A 21,214-nucleotide genomic window follows, 5' to 3' on the forward strand; every position below is an offset into this window, starting at 1 on the left:
GCTTTTCCTGCGGTCTAGGGTGGGGTGGGGGCATGGTTTCAACGCCAGCCTGATTGTCCTCCCAGAGGCCCTCATCCACCTCCTCATTCGCCTCCCCTCTCTCCTGAGGTGGACTGGAAGTCCCATCCGGCAATTCTTGTCCCTTCCCAATAGCTAAGTTATGCAACATGCAGCACACCACAATGAACTCAGCGACATAGAAACATAGAAACATAGAAAATAGGTGCAGGAGCAGGCCATTCAGCCCTTCTAGCCTGCACCGCCATTCAATGAGTTCATGGCTGAACATGAAACTTCAGTACCCCCTTCCTGCTTTCTCGCCATAACCCTTGATCCCCCGAGTAGTAAGGACTTCATCTAACTCCCTTTTGAATATATTTAGTGAATTGGCCTCAACTACTTTCTGTGGTAGAGAATTCCACAGGTTCACCACTCTCTGAGTGAAGAAGTTTCTCCTCATCTCGGTCCTAAATGGCTTACCCCTTATCCTCAGACTGTGACCCCTGGTTCTGGACTTCCCCATCATTGGGAACATTCTTCCTGCATCTAACCTGTCTAACCCCGTCAGAATTTTAAACGTTTCCATGAGGTCCTCTCTCATTCTTCTGAACTCCAGTGAATACAAGCCCAGTTGATCCAGTCTTTCTTGATAGGTCAGTCCCGCCATCCCGGGAATCAGTCTGGTGAATCTTCGCTGCACTCCCTCAATAGCAAGAATGTCCTTCCTCAAGTTAGGAGACCAAAACTGTACACAATACTCCAGGTGTGGCCTCACCAAGGTCCTGTACAACTGTAGCAACACCTCCCTGCCCCTGTATTCAAATCCCCTCGCTATGAAGGCCAACATGCCATTTGCTTTCTTAACCGCCTGCTGTACCTGCATGCTAACCTTCAATGACTGATGTACCATGACACCCAGGTCTCGTTGCACCTTCCCTTTTCCTAATCTGTCACCATTCAGATAATAGTCTGTCTCTCTGTTTTTACCACCAAAGTGGATAACCTCAGGGTGGTATTCTAAGTCGCCTCCAAGCATCAGAAGTGCTGCTTAAGCACTCCAAATTGTTTTCCGATGATATTGCATGTGGCTCTATGGCTTTCGTTGCAGTGCTTCTCGGCTTCTGTCTGGGGCATCATGAGCCAGCTGGCAAGGCCATATCCTTTATCCCCCAGCATCCAACCGTGATCTTGTGGCTGACTCTTAAACAGGTCAGAGACAGTGCTCTCACGCAAGATGTGCGCATCATGGATGCTCCCTGGAAAATTTGCATTTACTGCCATGATTATTTACTTGTGGTCGGCAACGAGTTGCACATTCAGGGAGTGGAATCCCTTTCGGTTCTGAAACACCTCTGCATCCTGAAAAGGTGCTCGCAGGGCGATGTGCGTACAGTCTATTGCTCCCTGCACCTTGGGAAAAGTTTGCTACTCTCGAGAAACCCAAAGCCCTTTCAGTCTGTGCCTCCCTGGTCATAGGGAAGTTTATAAAGTCCATCCTGCGAGCATAAAGGACTTCAGTCACCTGTCGAATGGAGCAATGTGTGGCGTACTGAGTTATACCGCAAATGTCGCCAGCTGAGGCCTGAAAGGAACCTGGATGCACATAAGGAAAGTGGCGCAGTAACCTTGACCTCAACGGGTAGTGTGGTCCTGATGGTGTTGTTAGGCTGCAGATCTCCCTTAATTAGCTGGCATATCTCACTGATGACCTCCTTTCGGAAGTGCAGCCTCCTAAGGCACGTGTTATCGGACAAGTCGAGGTATGATCGCTTATCCCTGTAAGTGCGTTGGGTGTAAGGTCTCCTCCTCCTCAGCAGTCTGCCATCTCTTTGATTGAGCACATAATGCTCCTCAATATACCGTCTCCCATCTAGTCTGCAGCATGTGAGTAGTCATCAATATTGGCTGAGAAATTACAGGCCCAATTACTATAAATGCCCTATTATGTCTTCAAAATTATTAAGTTGTCCTCTAAAAACGCAATAGAAACTCAAAATTCACCACAATGTCATTAAATGGTTGTCAAGAGATTTTAAAACCTTAAAAGCACTCACGAATTACTTCAATGCGCTCATGAACTTGAAGCAGCCTTTTATGAAAAATCCTCCGAATGACAAAGTGGCATCCATACCGCTGGGTTAAGGTCAGGTGAGCGCAGTTTTCTTGAACATCTTTTTGGGCGAGCGATTATTTGGGCGGTATATGGACGAGATGCCGAAAGTAGCGGTCGGTGATAATCTGGCCGGTATTTGGGTGTTAGTTTTGTAGGGGAGGACGAAAACCCCTCATTTTACCCAGAAGGAAAAGGGCTGTGGGATCAGTCTGTGCTGTGAATTGAAACCGATGGAAGGAAAACTTTGGGACACAAATGGAGACCCCCCCCCCCCCAGTGTTTGGACTCATAGGAAAGGGAATTTAATTTGGAACTATCTACCAGAAAGTTTGAAATCCTAAAGTGCACATGGAAGAAACTACGAACTTTAATCGAATTTGGGATTTTTTTAAAGGTCTGCAAGAAAAGGGGTGGAGTCAATATCAAAAGGGCCAGTTTGGACATTGGAACTAATCAAATTGTCTGGGAACTGTATACCCTCGAAACTTGCCCCTTGAAAATATTAAGCATTTAAACAATGCCACATACATATTCCAACACCTTTTTCATCAGGCATAGAAAAATCTGGCTCAGGCCAGACTAGCACAATGGCTACAGGAGGCCAATGCAATCAACACCCACTCAAACCTTGAGTAGGTTAAGATCAGTGGGGAAAAAAAACCTAAAAACCTCAAACTGTTGCATTTTTCAAAATCAAAAGTCCACCAATGAGAAGAATCGACTTCAGCAGGAGAGGCGGACTGAATAATCTGGCTATAAAAAAGGGGTTTCTGACGTAGTGAGATAGAGGAGTGATGATTTTCCCTGCCCTGGTGATTCAACAACCACAACCACAGGCCTCTCGACACTGAAGGAAAACCAGCGTCCGAAGACACCAAAGATAGAAGAAACAAACCACCAGACTGCGGAAGGCACAGTAGTGAGTATAACCTCTGGTCCCCAGAACTCCCAACTCAGTTAGGCCAGGAAAGGTGGGAGGTTGGGCATTGTACTGCTAAACTGGTGTAAAGATTTTCGTTGTGTCCGTTTAGTGGGATTTAGGGGGATTGTTTTGTTGGTGTATTGCTGTTTGTTGAGTTACACCTTGCCAAATAAATTGGAAGCCTAAAGTTCCTCTTGGAATCACCTTGTCTCAGTTCTATTGTATTACATCTCCTGATCGTGAGTCTTATGTCAGAACCGTGTAAGGGAAGCTAGGAGCGCCTCGAAAACGCTCAACTGTGTGTCACAGGCTAGGGAAGAAGGGGTTAGGAGTGTTTGACACTCACAGGTGCCTCACAGGCGAGGCATAAGCTGTGGGGACACACGAGTCTCAAAACCCCCTTCATAAGCTGTGGACACAGTCTCTCCAGGGGTGCTCTTGCAGCACTCAGGGTACCTCACAGGCCAGGCATAAGCTGTGAGGGCAGAAACCCAGAGAGAGACACCCAAGGCACAACAACCCTGTGAAAACCCCTTACAGTTTCCATTAAGAATATAAGAACATAAGAAATAGGAACAGGAGTAGGCCATAGGGCCCCTCGAGCCTGCTGCGCCATTCAATAAGATCATGGCTGATCTGATCATGGACTCAGCTCTACTCCCCCGCCCGCTCCCCATAACCCCTTATCCCCTTATCGTTTAAGAAACAGTCTATTTCTGTCTTAAATTTATTCAATGTCCCAGCTTCCAAAGCTCTCTGAGGCAGCGAATTCCACAGATTTACAACCCTCTGACAGAAGAAATTTTTCCTCATCTCTGTTTTAAATGGGCAGCCCCTTATTCTAAGATCGTGCCCTCTAGTTCTAATCTCCCCCATCAGTGGAAACATCCTCTCTGCATCCACCTTGTCAAGCCCTCTCATAATCTTATACGTTTCGATAAGATCACCTCTCATTCTTCTGAATTCCAATGAGTAGAGGCCCAACCTACTCAACCTTTCCTCATAAGTCAACCGCCTCATCACCGGAATCAACCTAGTGAACCTTCTCTGAACTGCCTCCAAAGCAAGTATATCCTTTCGCAAATATGGAAATCAAAACTGCACGCAGTATTCCAGGTGTGGCCTCACCAATACCTTATATAGCTGTAGTAAGACTTCCCTGCTTTTATATTCGGTCCCCTTTGCAATAAAGGCCAAGATACCATTGGCCTTCCTGATCACTTGCTGTACCTGCACACTATCCTTTTGTGTTTTATGCACAAGTACACCCAGGTCCCGCTGTCCTGCAGCACTTGCTCTTTGATTTTTTTTCTGACAAAGTGCATGACCTCACACTTTCCAACATTATACTCCATCTGCCAAATTTTTGTCCATTCACTTAGTCTGTCTATGTCCTTTTTCAGATTTTTTTGTGTCCTCCTCACACATTGCTTTTCCTCCCATCTTTGTATCGTCAGCAAACTTGGCTACGTTACACTCGGTCTCTTCTTCCAAGTCGTTAATATAGATTGTAAATAGTTGGGGTCTCAGCATTGATCCCTGCAGCACTCCACTAGTTACTGATTGCCAACCAGAGAATGAACCATTTATCCCAACTCTCTGTTTGCTGTTAGTTAGCCAATCCTCTCTCTATCCATGTTAATATAGTACCCCCAACCCCGTGAACTTTTATCTTGTGCAGTAACCTTTTATGTGGCACGCTGTCAACTGCCTTCTGGAAGTCCAAATACATCACATTCACTGGTTCCCCTTTATCCACCCTGTTCATTACATCCTCAAAGAACTCCAGCAAATTTGTCAAACATGACTTCCCCTTCATAAATTCATGCTGACTCTGCCTGACCGAATTTTGCTTATCCAAATGTCCTGCTGCTGCTTCTTTAATAATGGACGCCAACATTTTCCCAACCGGAGATGTTAGGCTAACTGGTGTATAGTTTCCTGCTTTTTGTCTGCCTCCTTTTTTAAATAGGGGCATTACATTTCCAGTTTTCCAATCTGCTGGGATCTCCCCAGAATCCAGGAAATGTTGGTAAATTACAACCAATGCATCCATAATCCCTGCTGCTACTTCTCTTAAGACCCTAGGATGCAAGCCATCAGGTCCATGGGAATTATTGGGCTATAAACAGTCTTCTGGGTGGTGCACGAGTGATGTCGTCAGATTTTATTAAAAAAATATGGGCGGGCGATTCAGCTAATTCCCGGTTCAAGTTAATTAGATGGCGAAAGTTACGCCGGCGATAAATGGGCGATACGTCTCCATTTTTAATCGAATATGGACGTTAAACTGAATCTCAGTTGTTAAATGGGCGGTAACTGGGCAATCCCGATGGAAAATCTAGCCCTATGATTCTATCTCTTAGGAATAAGAACAATAATAGTATAATGCTTCCACTTATCATGTGCCTCATCACCAAAATTTCTCATGGTGCATCAAACATTGAATTAACATTAATTTAGTGTCACTCAGTCATAACGTTCCACGTCTTTTTAAAAAGGAGAAAGATATTATAAACAACATTTTGACTGTTTCGGGAAATGAATGTATTCCTGTGTCAACCAGGAATAACCTATCTTATTTATGTTTTTATACGACTACCAGCTGAAACAAAAAGATACTGTTTCTAGGTTTATATTTTCTTGCTTTACATGGCCTTGCCGTTCCCTATCTCTGTAACCTCCTCCAGCCCTACAATCCTTCATGAACTCTGCGTTCCTCCAACTCTGGCCTTTTGTGCGTCCCCCACTTCCTTTACCCCACCATTGATGGCTGTATCTTCAGCCGTCTAGGCCCTAAGCTCTGGAATCCCCTCCCTAAACCTCTCCACCTCTCTCCTCCTTTAAGACGCTTCTCAAAACCTCTCTCTTGACTAAGCCCAACCTAACATCTCCTTATTTGGCTCGGTGTCAATTTTTGTCTGGTTGAAGCATCTTGGATACATTTTGCTACATTTAAGGCTTGCTATAAATGCAATTTGTTGTTGTGTGGCTCCATCAAATCTCTGATACCTCACCCAAGTGGCCATTCTATGCCTATGAGTTTAGACAGCAAGTGTTGTCAGACTATTGTAATATTTCCAAGTTTGCTGACAACACAAAACTAGGTGGGATTGTGAGTTGTGAGGAGGATACAAAGACGCTGCAAGGCGATTTAGATAGGTTGAGTGAATGGGCAAACACATGGCAGATGCAGTATAACGTGGATAAATGTGAAGTTATCTACTTTGGTAGGAAAAACATAAAGACAAAGTATTATTTAAATGGTGATAGCTGGAGAAATGTTGATGTACAAAGGGACTTGGGTGTCCTTGTACACCAGTCATTGAAAGCAAACATGCAGGTGCAGTAAGCAGTTAGGAAGGCAAATGGTATAGTTGGCCTTCATTGCAAGAGGATGTGAGTACAGGAGCAAGGATGTCTTACTACAGTTATACAGGGCCTTGGTGAGACCGCACCTGGAGTATTGTGTGCAGTTTTGGTCACATTACCGAAGAAAGGATAAACGTGGCATAGAGGGAATGCAGCGAAGGTTCACCAGACTGATTCCTGGGATGGTAGGACGGTCATATGAGGAGAGATTGGGTCGACTAGGCCTGTATTCACTAGAGTTTAGAAGAATAAGAGGGGATCTCATTGAAACGTAGGGCAGCGAAGGTTCACCAGGGTGATTTGGACAGGTTAGGAGAGTGGGCAAATGCATGGCAGATGCAGTATAATGTGGATAAATGTGAGGTTATCCACTTTGGTGGCAAAAACACAAAGACAGAATATTATCTGAATGGCGGCAGATTAGGAAAAGGGGAGGTGCGACGAGACCTGGGTGTCATGGTTCATCAGGCATTGAAAGTTGGGATGCAGGTACAGGTGAAGAAGGCAAATGGCATGTTGGCCTTCATAGCTAGGGGATTTGAGTATAGGAGCAGGGAGGTATTACTGCAATTGTACAGGGCCTTGGTGAGGCCTCAACTGGAATATTGTGTTCAGTTTTGGTCTCCTAATGTGAGGAAGGACGTTCTTGCTATTGATAGCGATTGATAGCAAGTGCAGCGAAGGTTCACCAGACTGATTCCAGGGATGGCTGGACTGACATATGAGGAGAGACTGGATCAACTGGGCCTTTATACATTGGAGTTTAGAAGGATGAGAGGGGATCTCATAGAAACGTATAAGATACTGACGGGGTGGAACAGGTTAGATGCGGGAAGAATGTTCCCGATGTTGGGGAAGTCCAGAATCAGGGAACACAGTCTTATGATAAGGGGTAGGCCATTTAGGACTGAGATGAGGAGAAACTTTTTCACTCAGAGAGTTGTTAACCTGTGAAATTCCCTGCCACAGAGAGTCGTTGATGCCAGTTCATTGGATATATTCAAGAGGGAGTTAGCTGTGGCCCTTACGGCTAAAGGGATCAAGGGGTATGGAGAGAAAGCGGGAAAGGGATACTGAGGTGAATGATCGGCCATGGTCATATTGAATGGTGGTGCAGGCTCGAAGGGCCGAATGGCCTACTCCTGCACCTATTTTCTATGTTTCTATAATATTCTGACGAGGTTTTTCAGACTGGATGCGGGGAGGATGTTTACCATGGCTGGGAAGTCTAGAACAAGGGGTCACAGTCTCAGGATACGGGGTAGGAAATTTAGGATCGCGATGAGGAGAAATTTTTTCACTCAGAGAGTGATGAACCTGTGGAATTCTCTACCACAGAAGGCTGTGTCACTGAATATATTTAAGGGGGAGATAGATAGATTTCTAGACACAAAAGGCATCAAGGGTAATGGGGAAAAAGCGGGAATATGGTGTTGAGATAGAGGATCAGCCATGATCATACTGAATGGCGGTGCAGGCTCGAAGGGCCGAATGGCCTACTACTGCTCCTATTTTCTCTGTTTATTCCCTTATGATGCTGGAGGGCATCAGAGCCTAAACTGAACATGTCCTCTCCTGATGTCCATTTTTAACAGGGTGGGGACTAACTAACAAGTAGCAGTGGGAATCTTGGCTGATTAACTGTAAATAGTGGTATTAATGTTGGGTCAATGACCTTGTGTGTCAGTCACCAACAGTGATACATAATGGTGATATCTTCATTCTGCCTATGTGGCAAGAACAGTTCATCAATCTCTGCTCAATCTCAAGATACATTGTTGTTTTTATATGTTTGTGGAAGCTGTTTGGATAGTTTTATTTTATTTTCAGAAAGATATAAAATAAATACATATGTGGTTTTAAACCCGCAATGGTAGACAGTAGTAAATGACCAGGGGTCAAAATCAAATTATATAATTTGGGACTTCAACAGAAAACTGCATGCATTTAACTGTAGGTCTTGTGAATATATTTTCAACATTATTCCCATCATATTTCAAAATTATAATTTTCCAACTTTAATATTGTTATTCTGTGTTATTTACTTATAGAAATTTACAGCACAGAAATAATTTGTATTAGTATAAATATTTCGTGTTGTGTATGAGGTTATAAAAATCCTGTTACAAGAATTTTAAAACAATTGTTTTAAAAATAAAAACTACATGGTAACAATCTATTTGCTAACTCTAGACACAGTGCTGGGCGGGGAGGTCAAGTCGGGTTGTGCGAGTCGGGAACATGCGCAGTGCGGTCATTTCGGCACTTGGTGCAGGTTATAAGAAGGGAAGAGAAGGAGCGGCGGTAGCGGCGACAGTTTGCGTTCAATTTAAAATTAAATTAACGGCTTCGTGATCATTAAATATAATGAACGAAGCTGTACCTTTAACTTCATCGGAGGTGAGAGATTTAAATGAGAAAAAAAGTTCTCACTCAGTGACTGAATTATTCCAACCCTCTCTGTATTTTAGTAATTATTCGATGTTAAAGTTTGATGTTTGTGTCTATCCCGCAGGGGGAGAGTTTACCTCAGGACTCGGGCTCCTCGAGCGGTGAGTAGGATCTTTCTCTCCGGGTCCCGAATGGCGCTTTCCCCTCTGGTGTTTGGTGCCGGCCAGTTATTTTGGGGGATGCCGTCTCAGGCTCTTGCCTCCTTCCTCTTCACCCACCGGAGACCTTTCGGAAAACCGTCAATCAACGCCTCTGGGCTTCGTGTCAATCAGCGCGCGCGCGCGCGCGCTCCCCCTTTCGCTCGTGCACGCGCGCACTCTCACCACCCTCCCGCGGAGGCGCTCACTTACTCTTAATTCACCTGCACCCCCACCCACCTCCCCCGGAATTCTCTTCCTTCCCCCGTTCATGCACGTGCACTCTCACCACCCTCCCGCGGAGGCGCTCACTCTTAATTCACCTGCACTCAGCACCTCCACCCTCCTTCGCTCGTGCACACTCGCCACCATCTCACAAGGCGCTCAGTTTCTCCTATTTCACCTCCTCCCTGCACTCCCCATCCACCCCCTCCACTCACCCCGGCCCCCGTCCCTCCCCCTCCCCCTACTCCACACTTTTCCCCAACCCCCTTCTGCAACTCTTACTCCCCAACCCCTGTTTCCTCCTGGACCTAAGAGGGTATTGGTTTTTTTTAGTTATGCAACTGGTCAGATGGACTGCAATAGTCTATTGGCCCTATTGTAATCAATTTAGATAAAAAATAAAAGCTTGCTATCAGAAATTAAAATAGAAAATGTTGAAAATAACCAGCTAGTCAGCCTCTGAGAAGAGTGACAGTATTTCTTGCTGCTATGTTTTGCTAAACAAGTATTGGAAAAATGTTTGTAATATAGTTTCACAAAAATCTCACATCTATTGTATGTACTTGAACCTGAAGTTCAATATACCTGCAGTTTTTATTTCTTTTTATTTAATAAATATTTCATATACAAAGTAGGCATATTTAAGACTTATAATCAAAAAAACTATACTAGAATAGTTAATAGCGTGCAATAAATTTTGGACTGTTGGGGAGCCCTGTTGTGGTTGTGCAAAATAAATCGCATTTTGTAAAATACAGTAAAATGTAAAATTCTGTTAATTTATTAATATGGATAAAAAAAGGGAATTGTCCTGTACTTGAATATAGCATTCTTTGAATTAATAAGTTGTGTTTTTATAGAATTTAAAATGTTTTCTTTAGAGATCCCATTTTATATTTTAAGATATTTCTACAACACTGACTACATTTTGAAAGTACTTCATTGGCTTTCAAGTGCTTTCTGACGTCCTGAGGTCGTGAAATATGTTATATAAGTCTTTCTTTAATGAGCCCAGCTAGTAGCCATATTGACCATAAATCTAATGGATGAATAGCTACCTGGGACAGTCATAGAAAATATTTGCAGTTTATATGCTGCAAGGAAGCAGCCTCTTTGGCTTACGGCTCCCAAGATCTTTCTTTATAAAGTCAATGCGAACAGCATATCTGAATGAGGGACTGTAGCCATGCCATGAATGACTGGTGAATGCACATGATGAAGAAAAAGCTGGGCAAGCTAATCGTCTTCACTTTAATCTCCTGAAAAACACAGAAAATCGCAACAGAATTCTCCTTAAAACATCAATTGTCTAACAGTAAGATTCTTGACCATTTCTGAGCAAACATATTGCCTGATAGAACACACAACACCTAGCAGTAACTGAGAACCTCACCAGTCTACCTTGTTGTCTGCAAACTCTACTTCAGCTTCTGGGGCTGATCTCATCAGGAGAAATAACAAATCAGATTTTTGCAATCCCTATTACTGTACCTATTGCCTGAATAGTAGTCTTAAATATTTCTATCCACTGATGTGGATGGATACTGTACCTGTAGAAATTTTTCAAATATAGAAGGATGGGATCCAGTCTTTTTGAATTGCGACCAAAATGGCCAGAATGTTCCTTGAAACCTGCCGCGAGCTCTTCTCTAGCAAGATGGAGAATAAATGGGTACTAAGACATGCACAAGGGTTACACAGGCCTAAAAACAATCCTAGAATTTCTCTTTCCTGTGGCATTGTGCATAGGTAGTCAAGATCTAGTTCAAGTCAAATGGGGTTAGAGGGTGGTGGTTAATTGTGCCAAGATGGGGGAGAGGAGTGAGTCAGGGTGGTGGGTAGAACTACCTTGTGGGGCTTGGAAAAACTACTGAGGTGGGGGGTATGAATAGTTCCTTGGTGGGATGAATTACCTTCGCAATGAAGGAGCGGGGGTAGGATAAGTCCCTCAATAGGAGCAGTTGAAAATGTACTTCAGTGTGAGGGTCTCTGATCTTTCAACAAATTAGGGGGTCCCTACTTTTTTTTCGAACTGAAGAAGCCCTGATTTATTTTAAAGAAACAGATGCCTAACTGTACTAGCAAGATTTTATCCAGGTTTGTTTCTGAAAAAAATTGTGAGTGTTCCTAACATTAGCAAAGCTCAACATTGAAACTGTCTATTATTGTGCAGCCTACAGGTGTAATGGGTATTACAGGTAAATATGGACACTTTTATAGTATGCTTATCCTAGGATCGAGTTGAAGTAGGAGTTCTGAATGCATTTTGCAATGGAATATTATGTCCACCTACCATTTCAAATATGTAATTGTTGTTGGTGGTTCTTTGTTTTGTCAAAACACACTGATCAAGATTATTAATGAGCAGTGAAGTAAGAAGTGATTGACCCATCCAGTAATGCTTTGGAAATTGAGTACTGTTGCAAAAAAAAAAAGTAATTCTTAGGCTGCCACATAACCCAAGTACAGAACAATAGCAAGCACCTTTGTTTCTGGATAACAATGATTAATAGCTTTGTGAATGGGTCTCCCTCAAGAAACTGAGTGAATTATCCAGTGAATTGACTATTTTATCATAACCGAGATCAAGTTCTTTGATGACTTGCATATACTGGCTGGGAGCAATCCTATATGAATGGTCTTCTCTCCCAGATCCCAGTTTTTCCATATTGGTGCTTACAACCCTTGTATTTAGACTTTTTAAACAGATTTTGTGTTTTGGTACTATGGACTGTCCAGCCTCTGGTTTTGTTGCAAAAGGTTATAGCAGGTGATTCTATTAATGTGCAAGAAAGCTGTAGAAGGTAAAAGAACAAAAAGTACCTAATTCCATTTGGCTTGCTCGGATATAAGAGCTCAGAACACTTTCATCTACAATGCAACTTGCAGCTATCATGTATCTCTCAAATTAGGTAACTCATTGTTTCCTTAATTTGATGATAGGTCCTTGCTTTTGTTTTCTGGTTTTAACAGATCTTCTCCAAATCACCAATTTAAACTGTTAATTAAGTATTAACAATGTAACTTACTTGGTCTTGAAAGTTCCTTAGACATCCTAACCTATATTTGCTAAACAGTTTAACTATTTAGATAGCTACCTTCAATTAGCTTTAGCATACTGGAGCTGGTGAGGAGAGTGGGAGGGAGTGGAAATATGTCGGCCAGTAATTAGTTACCCCTGATGGAAAGTGCATAAATAAATGTCTACTGAAGACAGGATCATGCTCTGTTGAGATAGTCAAGCCTGCCAACAGTTGTATCATCGAGATTCGTGTGAAGAATGGCAGCTTGGATGACGTACTGGAGGATGGTTGGCACCTGTGGAATTGTATCTCTACGAATTGCCTCTTTCAGGAAAGAAGGGAAGAAAAGAAGCAAAAAACGAGAGAAGAACACTGTTGCATTTTTCCTGCTGCACTTCAGTTGTTTGTACAGGTTGAAACTCCCTTATCTGGAACTCCCTTATCCGGAGCCATCCTGGGTGGCGCATGCGCAGAACTCAGACATGCACAAATTGAAGTCCATTCTCGCTGCCGACTCCCGCTATCGCTGGCCTGACCCTGTGATTTCCGCCCCTCCTCATGATCTCTGCCGCATTCCCAGCCCCGATATCCCCTTGCTCAGTACCTGTACCATCCAATTTAACGTGGCCACCCCTTGTCTGGAAAAATCCCTTATCTAGAACAGGCCAGGTCCCGAGGGTTGCGGATAAGGGAGGTTCAACCTGTATAATAATTTGCATATTAGCAACAATACATATTTTTGTATATCTCATTAAATTAGTGCATCGCCTGTGGTGTTAATGAGAAAATTGCAAAGGAAAGTACATAAATAAATCTTCTTCTGGAACTCATCCTATTTGTGTCTATATCAGGCTCTTGCTAAATCGATGGTTAATCTACTTTAACCTGATAATAGTTCATATTTGCTCAGGCCTGTATTTCTCCAGAAACAATTTGATTAAGGAACCTGGATCATCATCATTCATAACATTTAGCCATAAAAATCTAACTTCTGAGATATAGACTGAGTGACGACAGTCATAATGGCTGAACTTTTTTTCCCTACCGAATTGGCTTGGTTTTGTAGAATGTGATTGGTTATTTTTTTTGTGCCGTTGTGATATCTAAAGGGAATTGAATATTTAACACCAATTTGTTTTTTTCAGGGGAGGTGTGGGCAGGCAGTCCACAATACAATCATGGATTCTAGATAGACTGGGCTTGATGGGCTGACTGGCTTGATTTTTGTTGTCTGTAATAGCTGTTTTATGCTTTCTAAATGATTCATACTTTCTTATGCTGGTTGTGTGCGTGTGTGATAGAGTTTTTAAAGAGAGTAAGGCCAAGTTGGCTAAAGGCTGTGCCATCAATGAAAAAGTGGAGAAAGGGGGAAATGTACAGGCTAGAGTTAGAAGAATGAAAGTTGCAGGCTGGAGGAAGCAGATACAAGGTAAGGTGAAGCCATTCGGTAATTGTAAATGCGGATGTGAATTTTCAGTTTCGTGGGTTGGGGGACGGAGCCAATGTACATTTGAGAAAATAAGTGATGCGGGACTGATGTAGGACAGGATGTGGCCCATCAAGTTTTTAAATTGGTTTATTTAGGGATCAGGGATGGCATTGGGGGTATGTAGATATATGAATAGATATATTAAATTCTTGTATAAAACACTTTGATACTCAAATGGCTCATTGGTAAGTAGATCACCTTGAACAATACCTTTCAGACACTACTTTATCACATAACTGCTGTTTGCTAATTGAGGCATTATGCTTGCAATACCACTTTCAAGGTCAGCAATAAATATAATGGATAACAAGACTCTTGAGTTCATTTTCAATATTGTTTGCCCAATTATAATTACAACATTGATGGATACCTTTTTGTTTCCAATGAACTATTCGATCTAACCTACAACTTTGTCTTCAATTGCAGGAGTTTTAACCAAAAGTTTGGAGAGTCTGAACTCGATATTTGACATTCATGAGCTTATATTCTTGGAAAATTCCAAAGTAGTTATGTTGTACAAACTGCCTTTCAGAAATGTATGGGTTAGATTTAGAGCCACAGGAAGTTACAGCACAGCAGAGGTCATTCAGCCCATCGTAGCTGTGCTAGTTTTTTGCTAAAGCGATTGAAAATTAATCCTCCAATTCTGTCTTTCATAGTTTCTGCTTCAAATGTTTATCGACTCTACCCTTAAAATGTACAACAACAACCACTGCCTCAACTACTCCCTATGGTAAAGAATTCCATCCACTAACCATTTTCTGCATTAAGAAACTCCTTCCTAACTCACTTCTCACTCTCTTGGTGACTGGTCTGCAATATAAAACTATCAGGCAATCAATCATCAACAATGTCTTGAGTCCTGTGAACCTGTCCATTTTTGGTATCTGATTACTCACAGACTGACCTCCATCTTGAAGCTAATTTTACCCCAAAGAAACCCTTCTTATTGCCATATGTCCATCCCAAGGAGGATAATCAGTAGCTGATCATTAGAAAACTGGGAAGAGTGGTTTTGAGCCCTTGCAAGACTGACAGCAGATACCAGAGACTCCTCACCAGCACAACAGTGAGCAACATCACCAAAAAATGTGAATACACTCCTATCGTCCTCCTGACCGCAGCAAGGATGCATACTATATTGCATCAAATAGTGGTACTAACCTTTTTCCAGTGAAGACCTTCCTTTGTCTCGTAGCTCAGATCCATCTGTTCATTTTTTTCATTATCCTTTCCAAATCTGATCTTTCCAAATAGTTTTCTTTTAAACTTTGAGTTCTTTTCCCAAAAATACTTTTTGTTTTTCTATTACTCAATTTTCTCGCCTTTAAAAAATAAATTATAAAAAATAAAAATTCCTATAATTAACTGGTGTTAACTGAGTTTGATGGTCAATTGCAGTACTTGAAAGTACAACATTCTGGTTGGCTACGAGTTGCATGTTGAAACTCAATTGGAGATCCCTGAAGTTCTTAATATGTGGGCAGCATGATTTCATTTACCACCTTTCATCATCATCATAGGCGGTCCCTCGAACCAGGATGACTTGCTTCCACGCTTAAAAAAAAAAAGGACGAGTTCACAAGTGTTTTACTGAAGGACCCGAACTACATCCTGAAGGGTGGAAGATGTCTGTGCGTGCATTTTTTTTAACGTGGGGTGGCCGTTGCACACCAGCCACCACACGGGCTTGACAGAGCTAGGTCTTGGTCCAGTGGCAAGGATTACCCAAGACAACAGGGGACCAGCTCTGCTGCACTGACCTAGTGCGCACATGCATTGCAATGTGGGCTGGTCCGTGCTGCCCCTGGGCCCCCGGCCCCGATCACGTCCCTCCACAGTCTCTCGCCGCTCCTTCGCCCCGACCTCACTGCTCCTGCTGTATCTGCCCACATTCCAATCACCGACCTGGATCTTGATGACTTCACTCTTCGCAGCCGTCACCCTCCTGCACCAGCTCGCGCTGTACCTTGTAGTGGCACGCCTCCACGCTGCCCATGGCCGCCGCTCGCCGCTCCTTTTATGGCCCTGACCTGCCGCTGATGTTCCCTCGCAGGTCTACATAGTGACCCATGATAAATGAGTCAAATTACTTGATGTAAAAATGGAAATTTTTCAATTAATGAACATAATTTGTCTAAATTACTTGTGTAGTAGCATCCAGGTATAGTGATCAATTTGGCAAATAGTGCAGATGATCATTCTATCTGACCAGGCATTATAACATTGCTGGTATCCCACAATCTTCCAGTTTCCCATGATCGCCACTTTCATTCATAAATTTACCCATGCATAAAACCATTGAAAAAGGATGACCTATTTGCTGCAATTTAATTTTTAAAATGTTGTAAAAGCTTTTTAAATGTCTTAAAAAGTTTGCTAATTTAGAAGAAAAGTCTAAAGGTAGGTAAGCTCCAACAATTGCTCATTATTCCTCATGAGACTTGATGGGATTGATTTGAGGGAGTTTAAATTTAAGATCTTTAGTGTGTCACTGGCAGCAGAGATTTCTTAGCTATCGCTGGATTTTTTTTTGAAAAATGCAAATAATAGTGAGTGGTAATGAAAACCAGGAAGCACTTGAAATTAAATTGATTTAAGCAGTAATAAAAGCCCCATATCCTTTACTTGGAAATTAAGATTCAGGCCTGTTGGAGGGACTTTGCCTCTTAGAAGTAGAACTCTACCTTAGGGTGCTGAATGACATACTTTTCTAAATTTCCCTTCTCATGAAGGTGATGATTCGTCCTGAAGAATCATTTTACAATAGCTGGTGCCATGCTTAATAGGTTATACTTTGTCTTTGAGGTAAGATGGCAACTATTTGATGGCTGTTTCACCCTGGCGGCATCATAGTTGAGGTCAGTCTTTTCATGAGATGGCGTGAACAGTTTCCAAAACATTTTTGGTGAAGTCTGTATTCATCAAGGTAAGGAATATTAGTTCAAGGAAATAGAATGCTTTTAAATTTTGCACCTAGTTTTTGTATCAACTATTTTAAGGTCCCTGCTCCTATGGTTCAGTGAACTTGTTCCCCAATGGCATGGTGAGTGCATCCTCTAGTATATAGTTGAGTCAGAGATCTGAAGAGGGGCTAGCTTGATAGCTATGATACTAGCCAAGAACATAAAAAATAGGAGCAGGAGTTGGCCACCTGGCCCCTCGAACCTGCTCCGCCATTTAATAAGATCATGGCTGATCTGATCATGGAGTCGGCTCCATTTCCCTGCACATTCCCCATAACCCTTTATTCCCTTATTGCTCAAAAATCTGTCTATCTCCGCCGTAAATATATTCAATGACCCAGCCTCCACCACACTCTGGGGCAAAGAATTCCATAGATTTACAACCCTCAGAAGAAATGCCTCCTCATCTCCGTTTTAAATGGGCGGCCCCTTATTCTGAGACTATGTCCCCTAGTTTTAGTTTCCCCTATGAGTGGAAATATCCTCTCTGCATCCACCTTGTCGAGCCCCCTCATTATCTTATATGCTTTGATAAGATCATCTCCAATTCTTCTGAACTCCAATGAGTATAGTCCCAACCTACTCAACCTATTTTCATAAGTCAACCCCCTCATAGAAACATAGGAAATAGGTGCCGGAGCAGGCCATCCGGCCCTTCCAGTCTACACCGCCATTCAATATGATCATGGCTGATCATTCAACCTCACTACCCCACCCCAGCCTTCTCTCCATACCTCCGGATCCCTTTAGTTGTAAGGGCCACATTTAACTCCCTTTTGAATATGTAACAAACTGGACTCGACAACTTTCTGTGGCAGAAAATTCCACAGGTTCACAACTCTCTGGGTGAAAAAGTTTCTCTTCATCTCGGTCCTATATGGCTTACCCTTTATCCTTAGACTGTGTCCCCTGGTTTTGGACTTCCCCAACATCGGGAACATTCTTCCTGCATCTAACCTGTCCAATCCTGTCAGAATTTTATACGTTTCTATGAGATCCCCTCTCATTCTTCTAAATTCCCGTGAGTATAAGCCTAGCCGATCCATTCTGTCCTCGTATGTCAGTCCTGCCATCCCGGGAATCAGTCTGGTGAACCTTCGCTGCACTCCCTCAATAGCAAGCATGTCCTTCCTCAGATTAGGAGACCAACTGCACACAATACTCAAGGTGTGGTCTCACCAAAGCCCTTTACAACTGCAGCAAGTCCTCCCTGCTCCTATACTCAAATTCCCTCGCTTTGAAGGCCAGCATGCCATTTGCTTTCTTTATTGCCTGCTGAACCTGCATGCCTACCTTCAATGGTATGTTGGCTTTCATAACTAGGGGATTTGAGTATTAGGAGCAGGGAAGTCTTACTGCAGTTGTACAGAGCCTTAGTGAGGCCTCACCTGGAATATTGTGTTCAGTTTTGGTCTCCTAATCTGAGGAAGGACGTTCTTGCTATTGAGGGAGTGCAGCGAAGGTTCACCAGACTTGATGGCTGGACTGTCATGAGGAGAGACTGGATCGACTGGGTCTTTATTCACTGGAGTTTAGAAGGATGAGAGGGGATCTCATAGAAACGTATAAGATTCTGACGGGACTGGACAGGTTAGATGCAGGAAGAATGTTCCTGACGTTGGGGAAGTTCAGAACCAGGGGACATAGGCTTTGGATAAGGGGTAGGCCATTTAGGACTGAGATGAGGAGAAACTTCTTCACTGAGTTGTTAACCTGTGGAATTCCCTGCCACAGAGTTGTTGATGCCAGTTCATTAGATATATTCAAGAGGGAGTTAGATATGGCCCTTATGGCTAAGGGGATCAAGGGGTATGGAGAGAAAGCGGGAAAGAGGTACTGAGAGAATGATCAGCCATGATCTTACTGAATGGTGGTGCAGGCTCAAAGGGCTAAACGGCCTACTCCTGCACCTATTTTCCATATTTCTATGACTGATGTACCATGATACCCAGGTCTCGTTGCACCTCCCCTTTTACTAATCTGTCACCTTTCAGATAATCTGCCTTCGTGTTTTTGCTACCAAAGTGGATAACCTCACATTTATCCACATTGGGCAAATGCATGGCAGATGCAGTGTATTCAGCTAACCTGTCCAAGTCACCCTGCAGCCTCTTAGCATTCTCCTCGCCGCTCGCACTGCCAACCAGCTTAGTGTCATCTGCAAACTTGGAGATATTACATTCAATTCCTTCGTCTAAATCATTAATGTAAATTGTAAATAGCTGGGTTCCCACCACTGAATCCTGCGGCACCCCACTAGTCACTGCCTGCCATTCTGAAAAGGACCCGTTTATTCCCACTCTTTGCTTCCTGTCTGCCAACCATTTCTCTATCCACGTCAATACATTACCCCCAATACCATGTGCCTTAATTTTGCAAACTAATCTCGTGTGGGACCTTGTCAAAAAGCCTTTTGAAAGTGCAAATACACCACATCCACTGGTTCTCCCTTGTCCACTCTACTAGTTACATCCTCAAAAAATTCTAGAAGATTTGTCAAGCATGATTTTACCTTTCATAAATCCATGCTAACTTGGATCGATCCTGTCACTGCTTTCCAAATGCACTGCTATTACATCTTTCATAATTGACTCCAGCATTTTCCCCACCTCTGATGTCAGGCTAACTGGTCTATAATTCCCTGTTTTCTCTCTCCATTTTAAAAAAAAAAGTGGTGTTATATTAGCTACCCTCCAATCCATAGGAACTGATCCAAAGTCCATGGAATGTTGGAAAATGACCACCAATGCATTTACTATTTCAAGGGCCACTTCCTTAAGTACTCTGGGATGCAGACTCGGGCCCTGGGGATTTATCGGCCTTCAGTCCCTAACACCATTTCCTGACTAATAAGGATTTCCCTCAATTCCCCCTTCTCGCTAGACCCTCAGTCCCCTAGTATTTTCGGGAGGTTATTCGTGTCTTCCTTAGTGAAGACAGAACCAAAGTATTTGTTCAATTTCCTTTTGCCCCATTATGAATTCACCTGATTCTGACTGCAAGGACCTACATTAGTCTTCACTAATCTTTTTCTCTTCACATATCTATAGAAGCTTTTGCAGTCAGTTTTTATGTTCCCTGCAAGCTTACACTCGTACTCTATTTTCCTCCTCCTAATTAAACCTTTAGTCCTCTGCTGAATTCTAAATTTCTCCCAGTCTTCAGGTTTGCTGCTTTTTCTGGCCAATGTATATACCTCTTCCTTGGATTTAACACTTTCCCTAATTTCCCTTGTTAGGCATGTTTGAGCCACCTTCCTTTTTTATTTTTACGTCACACCGGGATGTACAATTGTTGTAATTCATCCATGTGATTTTTAAATGTCTGCCATTGCCTATCCACTGTCAACCCTTTAAGTATCATTCTCCAGTCTATCCTAGCTAATTCACATCACATAGTTCAAGACCCTAGTCCCTGTGTCACTCTCCATCTTAATAAAGAATTCTACCATATTATGGTCACTCTTCCCCAAGGGCACGACCAGATTGCTAATTAATCCCCTCTCGTTACACAAGACCCAGTCTAGGATTGCTTGCTCTCTAGTTGGTTCTTCAACATATTGGTCTAGAAAACCATCCCTTATACACTCCAGGAACAACTCCACAGTATTGCTACCAATTTGGTTAGCCCAATCAATATGTAGATTAAAGTCACCCATGATAACTGCTGTAGCCTTATTACATGCGTCCCTAATTTCCTGTTTGATGCCGGCCCCAACCACCCTACTACTGTTTGGTGGTCTGTACACAACTCCCACTAATGTTTTCTGCTCTTTGGTGTTTCGTAGCTCTCCCCATATAGATGCCACATCATGCACGTTAATGTCCTTCCTTACTATTGCGTTAATCTCCTCCTTTAACCAGTAACGCTATCCCACCTCCATTTCCTTCCTGTCTATGCTTCCTGAATATTGAATACCCCTGGATGTTGAGTTCTCAGCCTTGGTTACCCTGGAGCCATGTCTTCGTAATCCCAATTACATCATATACGTTAACAGCTATCTGCACAGTTAATTCATCCACCTTATTACGAATGCTCCTCGCATTGAGACTCAGTCTTCAGGCTTGTTTTTGTAACACTCTTTGTCCTTTTAGAATTATGTTGTAATGTGGCCCTTTTTGATTTTTGCCCTTGATTTCTCTGCTTTTTCACTCATGGTTTTTCTCCTTCCTATCTTTTGCTTCTGCCCCCTTTTTACTTTCCTCTGCCTGCCTGCATTGATTCCCATCCCCCTGCCATTTTAGTTTAAACCCTCCCCAACAGGACTAGCAAACACTCCGCCTCGGACATCGGTTCCGGTCCTGCCCAGGTGTAGACCATCCGGTTTGTACTGGTCCCACCTCCCCCAGAACCGGTTCCAATGTCCCAGGAATTTGAATCCCTCCCCCTTGCACCATTCTTCAAGCCACATATTCATCTTAACTATGTAGCAATCCTGAGATTACTACCTTTTGAGGTCCTACTTTTTAATTTAACTCCTAGCTCCCTAAATTCAATTTGTAGGACCTGATCCTGT

The 21,214-nt window shown here is 42.9% G+C and overlaps 1 protein-coding gene across 2 annotated transcripts in view; it reads left to right on the top strand.

The window, feature by feature from the left end:
- Positions 1 to 8,668: 8,668 nt before the first annotated feature.
- The window catches only part of LOC139277143 (DNA topoisomerase 1-like), a 198,133-nt gene continuing 185,587 nt past the window's right edge, over positions 8,669 to 21,214 (top strand). For both annotated transcript variants that reach the window (XM_070895198.1, XM_070895203.1), the window contains exons 1-2: positions 8,669 to 8,807; positions 8,923 to 8,959. In XM_070895198.1, the coding sequence (XP_070751299.1) occupies positions 8,775 to 8,807; positions 8,923 to 8,959 (70 nt within the window). In that variant the 5' untranslated portion in view covers positions 8,669 to 8,774. The remainder of the gene's footprint in view (positions 8,808 to 8,922; positions 8,960 to 21,214) is intronic.

Source organism: Pristiophorus japonicus, chromosome 1, assembly GCF_044704955.1.
Source record: "Pristiophorus japonicus isolate sPriJap1 chromosome 1, sPriJap1.hap1, whole genome shotgun sequence".
In the NCBI taxonomy this organism is placed as follows: domain Eukaryota; kingdom Metazoa; phylum Chordata; class Chondrichthyes; family Pristiophoridae; genus Pristiophorus; species Pristiophorus japonicus.